Genomic DNA, 10745 nt, shown 5'->3' with positions numbered 1-10745 from the left:
ACTGATGGATGTTGCTGTTTGACATACCTGTCAGTTGTAGGCACCCAATGGGGTGCAAGTGAGTGCAGAATCAACTTGTTAGAACTGTCACATGTTCTCACAAACCCCCCTGGCTCAGAGGACTATTCATTGACCTTGTTTATACATTCTGTCGTGCAATGGCACTGGGAATAGTTGTCTTGTCATCATCCTGTGTTTCACCAGATTTTTCAGCTATCTCAGCAATGGTCATGTGTCGGTTCTGTCTCTTCTCTTTCTCCTGAAATCCATACTAGATGACTGTACTTATATGCTTGTACTGCAGTAGCAGAGTATGAATGTAGAGTCATGAAGCTCAAGACAAATGGAAAACTAGAACTATGAAGTGGTATCGGAAATTTCCCAGACTGTTATCGCTGTAACTGCCTCAATAAAAGATGAGAGGGGGAGGCCACACTTCTGCAGGCCTATTGCATTAGTCTGCCATGTGACACCATGATGGGAACACATTGTTTTTACTTGAGTGCTTTTCAGCTTCGTTTCGTTTTGTCAGTGATGGATGGCAGAATTGAGCAATGTATCTGCAACAAGTTTTATGTGAAGCCTGGTAAATCTGCTATCGAAACCCTTGAAATGCTTTGTGAGGCTTTTGGAGAACAATTCTTAAGCTGGGCAGCAGCTTTTGAATGATATTCACATTTCAAGGCCTGCTGAGTGTCAGCTGAAGATGATGAATATTCTGACAAACAAGCACCAAAAGAAAGATCAGAGTTCAAGAACTTAACCCCAAAAACCATCATTGAACAATCCATCAGCTCCTAGACACCACTTGGATCAGTTATAAAGTTTGCCAGGAGATCTTAACAGAAAGTTTGAACATGCACAATATTTCTCCTTCATCACAACAATGTGCCTGCCCGCACGTCCTTGAAGACCATAGAGTTTCAGGGTAACAACATAGTTATCGTTCCCCATCCTCCCTACTCACCGGACTTAACCCGTGATTTCGCTCTGCATCCCAAATTGAAAATGAAATTCAAGGGACATTTTGAAGCAGTGTCCAATATCCAAAGGGAACAGAAGTGGGACTCAAGAGCATTAAGGAAAATGGCTACCATGGTGCTTCTAAAGCTTGCAAAAAATAATGGGATAGTTGTATATGTTCCCAAGGAGACTATTTTGAAGGAGATGGCAGCCAAAATTGAGTAGGTTTTGACCTAGTCCGGGAACTTTCCAATACACCTCATAGAATGACCTGATGACACCTTTCGTGAAACAAGACCTCGAGGAGTGTATTCTNCACCACCACCACCACCACCACCACCACCCTTCCGCTGTTTCCTGTCTGGCTTCTACTGGCACACTCATGTCCTCAGCTGGCTTCTTATACTGTTACCTGTTGCCTAGCAGCCCCCCGCTCTGACGTCACGGCAGGGAAGTGTTTATTGGCCTGTTACCCTCAGCGGTAGCAGCGTTGGCTGTTATGTCACAGCAGGGAAGTGTTGCCCAACACAGCTCCTATGCTGTTGCGTCACCCCGAGGTAACGTTACTGGCAACGTGTGCGTTATCGCGTCTCGCTGAGTCCACGATTCCCAACATCCTCCAACATTAACCTCAAAAGGAATGACCAACTGCAACGGACAACTGATTCTCGTTGTGTCCAGTTGTTGAACGATAACAATCCTGATCTGGTTGTCTCTTCCTGGACACAGTTCTTCAATCCTAGTCTTCTTCCACATGTGCCTTGGTTTGCTAACACCAGAAGTTTGCACCGGCCTCCCCACCAAGCCGTACGAGCCACAATAAATTTCCAACGTATTCAGTTGTGAACTAGATGTTGGTGTGTTTTTGTGGTAGAAAGAGACGTCCAGATTCTCAACATAAGCCAAGGTTCTCTTCTCTCTCCCTCTCTCTGTCTTTCTAGTGGGGCCATAACTCCAGTAGTATATCAAATGTGTCCTAGTAAATCCTTTGAAATCAGTATCAATTCCTACATGATATGAAACAGTATAATAAGAATTCTCGTATTTTAGCACACCATGAAGATTAACAGATTCAGTTCAGTGAGACCATAACTGATCTAGACATAGCAATAAAGAAAAATATTCAAGTGCACCTGCCAGAATTGAAACCAATCCATGCAGCCAGTAGCCAATGATTTCCTGACCACTGCTGCAAATCAAAGAATGCGTACAAGATACCATTTGTGCTTTTAGACCTGCATGTTTTCATCAGATTTGGGCAGGTCCACTGTGGTAAGGAATGCAGTGTGTGTGTGTGTTATTACAGGGCATTAGTCACAGTTAAACACACTCCCCCTTCCCACAATGTATGTGCAACCACTGTCCTGCTACTTCTAGCCATATTCTCCTTATTTTCATTGTGCCTACTCCACAGGCCAGTTGTATCAATGTATATATTAACTCAAAAACAATATTTTGCTATCGTGCATGACAGACCTGACCACAGAGCAAGTTATCACATCCTGGGGGGCTGAAGTTTCAGGCTGTATCTTCAACTCAGCACCTTGCTGGTTACTGAAAAGTGCAGTATTATAAAGTCTTCCTCAGTTTAATAGCTTTCTTCATTTAACATTTACAGTGGAGCTCCATCTTTCGTGGGAGGGAATTATGTCTGAAGATGGTGCATACACCAAAATCACAAGGAGCTGGGATAGCGTAATTTGTATTGTGACTGTGCTACGGGTGGACGACCGAGGAGTTAAAGAGTTTGAGTCCTAAGAGGGTCAAGAATTTTCTCTTCCCCACGTCCTCCAGACCAGTTCTGGGGCCCACACAACCTCCTATCCAGTGGGTACTGGGGGGCTCTTTCCCCGGAGGTAAAGCGGCCGGGGCTTGAAACTGACCATTAACCTACAATTAGAGCTGAGGTAAGGAAAATGAGGATCTATACGTCCACCATCCCATATGCCTCCATGGCATCATGCTTAATTAGTTCAGCTCAGGGATAACTTTACCTTTCTTTTCACTTGTACATTATGTTGTGCTTTGAATATGGTGGTTTTCAGAGCTCCAGCACTGTATGCTGATGCAGTCCATGCAGGTGGGAGGCAGTGCTGCAGCCAGGAGAATTCACTGCAGATGAGTGTCGTGGGGAAGATGGCCCTGAGTACAGTGGCAGGCCACAATGGTGTAGGTGGCAGTGTCACTGGGTTTGACACTTGTATGTGGCTTATTTTCATCACCACTGCAGTTGGCTGGTGTGACACTCCTGTTGGTGAAGTGTGCAGGAACACTGCTGGGTGGTGAGAATGCCCCACAGTATAACCATCTTGGTTCCACACTGGGCCACACTCATGATAGCATATTTGTCTCAGTGGAATGCTGAAACAAAGTAAATAAAATTCACTTTCCTAGTGTTAAAGGCTTAAACTCAATCTTCTTTGTCATGTCCTTCTATCATAATTTCTATTTTATACAGATCTATGTGCACGATATCTCCAATCTCTTCTCCTTCTTCCCACATTTCACTTTTGATTCCTTGCCAGTTTCTTCCTCTCTTCTTACTGTCTACCAGTACCCGCCCAACTGGGTGACTCATTTAGAAAATAATTCTAAAGCCCTTCTCATCCTTCTTGCTCTAGCCATTCTCATTCCCTTTGCATGACCAAGCAGCTATAATCATTTTTCTTCTAATTCCATCCATTCTCATTTTTCCTTCAACACCTTCCAAAAATTTCACATTCATTACTTGGATGACACGAGGAATAATTAACTTCCGTGATGCAACATACTCTGCTATCCAGTACCACACAATCTGCAATTCTCATACAACCAACAAGTTTGGACGGCCCTCTTCCCAATATTCTTTAATTTGCCGTAAATACTGAAGACGTTTGGCTCTGATGTTATATCGTTCCACCAGTATCTGCTGATTATTTTTTGTTTTCTTCCAGCGGAACCCCAGTTTCAAAATAATTTTCTTCAATGCTGGAGATACATCCCTAAAAATCTAACGTTTTCTTCAACTTTTTGTGAACTTTCTTCAGGATAGGTCTCCGTTTTTCAACTATGTAGAAGTCATTAATTGTTCTTCGCACCACAGACTCGTTAAAGTGATCCAAAGTGGCTAGTGGAGATTTTCTAGGTCTTTCTTTATGGGGTGTCAAAAAGGAAGTGGAAGCCCCATATTCAATATTTTTTGTTTCTCTTATTATTCTTCTGGTACTACTTTCCAATACACCTGTTGTTTCTGCTACTTCCACTCCTATGTTCTTCACTGTAATTGTTGGCCCAGCCTCTTTCATATACTTATATACATTATTATCAATTTCTTTTGATTGTCAATGCATCACTTTTCCACTTTTTCAATTCAATTCATTTATTTCATCCATAGCTGTAGAAATTACAATTGGACATGTCAGATAACAACAACATTACATCAAGCATAACATTCAAAGTACATGAATATAGAATAATAAATAATAAATACCTAAGACTAGAGAAAATATTTAAAACATATATACAGATTGTTTACAACATGTACATATAAATAATTTATCTAAAACAAATTTATTTGTCAGCAAGCAGTCCATATCAACAGTTGTTAAAAAATTCCTGAAGAGAATAAAAGACGTTACACAACAAATAATTTTTCAGCTTCTTTTTAAAAACATTAAAATTATTTACACTTTTTAGTTCAGTCGGTAGGCCATTAAATATTTTGGTTCCCATACCAATCACCCCTCTTTTGCAGCGCTCAGTATTGCAAAATTGAACATACAGATTGTGTTTATGAATAGTATTATAGCCATGTACGTCAGAATACTGGGTAGTATATATCCTATTTTTTATTATAAAACATAAAATCTCAAATATATATAAGGAAGTAACTGTTAGAATCTTAAATTCTCGAAACAAATTTCTACAGGAGACTCTATTTCTTACACCTTTAACCACCCTTAAACATTTTTTCTGTAGTTTAAATAGAGTTTCAGAGTCCTTTTTCACCCCACCCCAAAAAATAATACCATATTTCAACACGGACTCAAACTTTGCAAGATACACATTTCTTAATACAGATTGGCTCACAGAGTCCCGTAAAGATTTAATCAAATAAAGAGTCTTGCTAAGTTTTTTACAAACATATTGGGTGTGGGTTGCCCAACTTAAATCCTCAGTAATACAAATACCCAGAAATTTTACATCTGATGAACAAACTACCTCCTTATTATTTAAAGAAAAAATGGATCTAATAATTGGAGTAGATCTACTTCCCCGAAAAAAAATTACCTTAGACTTTTCAGTGTTTATTATTAAATGATTTTCATAAAACCATTTTTCTAATTGATTCTTTACATTTTGAATTTTTTCATTTAATGATAACATGTCATTTCCAGTAATTAATATATTAGTATCATCCGCAAATAATACTACCTCTGCATTTTGTATGATTCGGGGCAGATCATTTATGAATAATAAAAATAAAAGGGGTCCTAAAACAGAACCCTGAGGTACACCATGTTTAATAGCCTTAAGAGATGAGGTAAGTGTCTTTATCTTAAAGGTCTTTTGATCCATATGGTGAATTTCAACAAACTGGGTTCTGTCGGTGAGATACGATCTCATCCACGCGTGAGCTATTCCTCTCAGTCCATACAACTCCAGCTTTGCAAGCAGCAAGTTATGATTAATAACGTCAAAAGCTTTCGACAGATCCAAAAATATACCAAAAGCAAATTGTTTATTATCTAGGGTTTTTTGAATTTGTCCAATAAAAGTTTGAATTGCAGTAAATGTGGATTTATTCTTTCTGAAACCATTTTGAGCATTCGATATCAATTTGAATTTATTTAAAAAGTTTACAACTCTATTATACATTAGTGTTTCAAGGATTTTGGAAAATACAGACAAAATTGAAATTGGTCTATAATTGGTAATATTTTGTTTCTGACCTTTTTTAAAAATGGGTCGAACTTTTGCAATCTTCATTTGATCAGGAAAGATACCAGAGCTAAGTGACAGATTAAATATAAAAGTCAAAGGCTTTTTTATGAATTGGATACATTGTTTAACTATCATATCCGGGATCTCATCAAAACCCGCTGAGATTTTTGTTTTTAGTTTACTGGTGACCTTTAGAACCTCTTCTTCAGTAACAGGGACAAGAAATAACACATTTGGGTTCAGTATTATATCATTTACAGTGGCATGATCATTTTTACAGTTTCTATTTAAATGTATCAACCTGTCCACGCTATTTACAAAAAATTCATTAAATTGATGGGATATATCCTGGGGATTTGTAACTAGCATAGAATCAATTTCTAATGAAATATTTTCAATTTCTGTAAAGCCATTTCCTGACTCCTTCTTTATTATTTGCCATAGAGTTTTAGAATTATTGATTGATCTTTGAATGATTTGGTCATTTTCTCTTTGACGGGCAACAGAAATTACTTTTTTATAAATTCTCTGATATTTTTTTATATAGTTCAAGGTGTGAACAGACAGAGCCATCTTTCTTTTTAACAGATATAATAGTTGCAGCCTCTGTCTAGAAACCTTTATCCCTTGAGTGATCCAGCCTGATTTTTTCCCTTTCTTGCTAAAGACCTTTTTTAAGGGGAAGATATGCAGAAAATACTTAAGAAACTTACTTAAGAAAACACAATAGGCACTATTTACATCAAATTGAGAATAGACCTCGTCCCATAGTTCAATTTTTAGTTGATCATTAAATTTTGCAATATTTCTTCTTGAAAAAATCCTTTTCACAACATATTTTGAACAGGTGGAAGGGCTATGTACAAGTACGCTCATGACCAACGCAAAATGGTCAGAAAATCCCATTTCTACAACCTTTGTGGTTGAGTGGTAAAATATTTTATTTCTAATCATAACATCTAACAAGGAACGTGTATTTAAAGTAACTCGAGTTGGGCATAAAACCGTGTTTTGTAGATTATTTGATATCAATAAACTTTGTAAAGCCTTCTGGTGGGTATTTTCCTCTAATAAATTGATATTCCAATCCCCACATAACACTAAAAGACGCCCCTTTGTTAATAGCTTGTTTAAAGTTTCGTCTAACAATTCAAGGAAAATTTCCTTGCTACTATTTGGGGATCTATATATACAAACAACTGTAATTTTAAAATCCACTAGCTCAATGGCTGAAATTTCAAATACCTTTTCCCTTGCTAGATTATTTAAAAAAGGAAGCTCTCTAATTTTTAGATCGTTTAAGGCAAATATACAAGTGCCCCCATATCTGTTTGAATTTCTACAATAATTTGCCACCAATTTATACTGATTAATATTTATATGTAAAAGATGGTCTTTATGAAGCCAATGTTCTGAGAAGCATAGGATGGCAGGCTTTAGTGACCACGAACTCAACAATACATTTAAAGCCAACACTTTGTTTCCCAGACTCTGAATATTATGATGCAAAATACCCAAATTTTGTAATTTTTGTGGTCCATCATTACTAGAATTACAGGTAATAGGACACCATGAATCTACCATAAAAAATCCTTATCTCGTTTTTGAGGTGGACGTCGAGTTCTCTTTGAGGGCAATGCAATCCTTTTATGCTTATCCTGGTCATCATCACTTTCTCTTAAATTTATTTGTTCACAAGTTGAATCAATCTGTTTATTGCCCATATTTGTACTAATACTCTCTTCATCCTCCCTAGCTGAACAGATGCTCTCTTTAGATACCTGGGTTGTCCATGCTTGATTTACTTCACTTGCCTCAATGGTCCCATCACACTCACTGCAGTCCACAAAGTCACCATTTTGATGAGACTGGAGCTGGGACGTTTTTTTACAACCACTCACATCAACTTCCTTGACACACAGGGACTGATTCTCAATTTACTTCGTGTAGGTGGCATGTTAAAGGAGATATAAAAAATGTACAAATATAAAGAAACAAAAAAGAAAATCAAAGAATAAAAATTAACAAAATAAAATAAAATATTAATACAGTAAACAGAGAATAATACACTCAAACATGACTCCAAGAGTGCAAACTTTTTATCTTGACTCTACGAGGAGGAATGCTTTTACCTAAACTTAAGACGTCTGCTCGCACTGAAAACAAATGAATGACTTAATCACAACACCCCTCAACTTTCACGAATGGACCTGCCCATCCACTGTGCAGCTTTTCCTGGACTGCCACTTCTAAATACCAGAACTATACTCTAGGTCTGGACAAAGGAAAGTAACAGAGTCCTTTACTGGGTCAAGGAAAATAGATAGCCAAGCCGATGCAGGACCCGTTCTCTGAAAGATCCTTCTTGTGTTCCTTCCTGTGAATGAGAGGTTTCTATGGCCTCTTCAGGAAGGAGTCAAGGAGTTCTCACTGGTCCTTCAAAAGTAGTCCCCTCCAGCCCCCATCACCCGAGTTGTGACTGGCCACTTCTATCCTCCATAACCCATTTCCTCCTCCCAAACTCTAAGCTGCCACTACAAGCTCACATTGCGAAGGGAATGAACAGTCACCAATTTGTTTCGAAATACATTAATTTTCCTGTTAAGTGCACAAACACTGAGATCTCTTAAATGCATTGTATGACTCACTGACATTACTGAAACATTTCTGAAATTGGCAGCAATACAAACTTCAGATAATCCCACTGCTCTCAGATGTACCAGACCAACTAAATGTTACTTACCTTATAAATAATCACAACAAATGCAAAAGACATGATTTTTGTAAAAAAAAATTATTTATCCACAGGCATATTCTGAATCTGGAAAATACATGCAAACTGAGTCCATGTGATGCAGGAACAAAACAAGACAGTACACACTTATTTGCAAAGCTTAGAGATCCTCTAAATCTCTTCCATACAACTAACTTCTCTCTATAAAACTTTTAATCTGAGTCATTACTGTTAGAGAAGTCCAGTGTGTTCAGTCCAGCCCCTGTTACTGCAAGTTTGATTCCCACTGAATGTTGAAAACAGACACAGTTTACAGACCATATCCTTACCACAACTTGTGCATTTAATAGGACCTCCTATAGTTCCTGTGGTTATCACATTTTTGTAGTACTTCTAGTGTTCATCCCCATTTCACATCTTCATCACTCCACAGTACTCTTCTTAACAAATGCAGGAAATTAATAATTACAAATTTGTATTTCCATATGCATCATTTTCTGGCACGCTGTGAGAAAAGGACATAATAATGTATCCTAATCAAGAACTGGCTCACTACTGATTAAGTATTTGCTGTTCTGAATGGCTCACATACATTTCAGGGGGCCTGTGATTCTCAGAACAATATTTTTATGTAATGTATTTCAGCATCCCATTGCATGAGTACTGACCTCTTGTACATGTCACCACCATCTTAAATGCAATGTTTTATTTTGTGTTGTATATATGATTTTACAAAGCGTTTCATCCTCACACAGTCATCAGGTGTAGGCACTTTTGTCGAAACCACTGCACTGTCACCTTAGTCTGTCGCATGTGAACAGATTTTTAAACTTAAAATCTTTACAGACCTTTAAAAGTTCTTAAAATCCTAGTAACCTGCCGGTTCACACATGGGAACAGACCATCTCAACAAGGAACGATACCCACACACTGCCATAACAAATAAAACTCCCAAGCTTGACAACCAATGCAGTGCAAATGAATCAGCACACACTCTGGCAGAGGAGTTAGACACTCTCCTGTCAAGTCAGGCTAACCCATAATCCACACATTTTGCTTCACAGAAGCACTGGTCTACAGCACACTGTATATCAACATTAGGCCATTAAATAAGCCATAATTATGGTTATGATGAAATTTCTAATAATATACTAAAAGCTTGTAACACTTTCATTAGTGCTCCATTAAATTAACTATGTAACAGAATTTTGTTTCGAGATGTATTTCCAGACAGGCTAGAATATGCCACGATTGTATCAGTGTACAAAGAGGTGATAGGAATATTATTTCTAATTACATGATCTCCTTTAATAAAATATTTGAGAAAGTAATGTATAGTAGACTGATAAAGCATCTTAATAAGAATAACATCTGAAGTAACCATCAATTTGGATTTAGAGCGAATCTGGGGACTGATAATTTTATTTTTTGATTAAGCTCTGAAATATTGAATTCACTAAATCATAAAACATTAGTGGCTTTTTCTGTGGCTTGGAAAAAGCATTCAATTGTGTTAGTCATGAAGTATTATTGGATAAATTGAAGTATTATGGAATAAATCATAAACAATATAATCTTCATAGGTCTTATTTACAAGACAGATTTAAGAGAACATCAATTTTAAATGGACTAGATAATAAAAAAATACTCTCTGAATGTGTTAAAGTAATGAACAGGGTCCCACAAGGTTCAGTGCTGGGACCACTGCTGTTTATAATATATATAAATGACTTACCTAAGACTTTGGAGTCAAATAGTGTCCCTATTTTATTTGCTGACAATGCTAGTGTCTTGGTTTCACTGCTAATTCTTTACAGCTTAAAAATACACTAAATGAATTTTACGGGGTACTTGCTGATTGGTTTAAAAAGAACTTCTTGTCATTAAATACAGTGAAAACACATTGCATCAATTTCACTGCAAAAAACAATATGTTGGTTGAGAGGGATATAGTTAATGTAGGTACATACATTATGAGCTCTTATGCCACTAAATTTCTTGGCTTGACTACTGAGAGCTCCTTGACTTGGGAAAGACATATTGAAGAGGTTATGAATAAATTAGGCTCAGCCTGCTACACGATAAGGAACATAAAACCACTTATGTCTATAAATACCCTGAAAAT

At 37.4% G+C, this 10745-nt stretch overlaps 1 protein-coding gene across 1 annotated transcript; it reads right to left on the bottom strand.

The window, feature by feature from the left end:
* Nucleotides 1-15: 15 nt before the first annotated feature.
* On the bottom strand, nucleotides 16-3377 carry LOC117282089. The gene is made up of 2 exons (XM_033750361.1): nucleotides 2958-3377; nucleotides 16-259 (listed from the first exon to the last, which is right to left on the bottom strand). Exons 1-2 carry the CDS (start codon nucleotides 3180-3182, stop codon nucleotides 140-142), a joined length of 345 nt encoding a protein of 114 aa, XP_033606252.1. The 5' UTR covers nucleotides 3183-3377; the 3' UTR covers nucleotides 16-139.
* Nucleotides 3378-10745: the final 7368 nt, after the last annotated feature.

Source organism: Cryptotermes secundus, unplaced genomic scaffold (genome assembly GCF_002891405.2).
Source record: "Cryptotermes secundus unplaced genomic scaffold, Csec_1.0 scaffold12303, whole genome shotgun sequence".
NCBI classification, from domain to species: domain Eukaryota; kingdom Metazoa; phylum Arthropoda; class Insecta; order Blattodea; family Kalotermitidae; genus Cryptotermes; species Cryptotermes secundus.
The sequence above is the reverse complement of the archived record's forward strand: the minus strand, read 5'-3'. Positions and strand labels throughout refer to the sequence as shown.

What these genes read in the sequence shown, in the direction of transcription:
- LOC117282089 (XM_033750361.1), bottom strand. Translation starts at nt 3,182, where the DNA reads ATGAAAATAAGCCACATACAAGTGTCAAACCCAGTGACACTGCCACCT. An exon ending in ATGTACAAGTGAAAAGAAAG is followed by an intron (nt 260 to 2,957) that starts GTAAAGTTATCC and finishes TATGGATTTCAG; the next exon opens with GAGAAAGAGAAGAGACAGAA.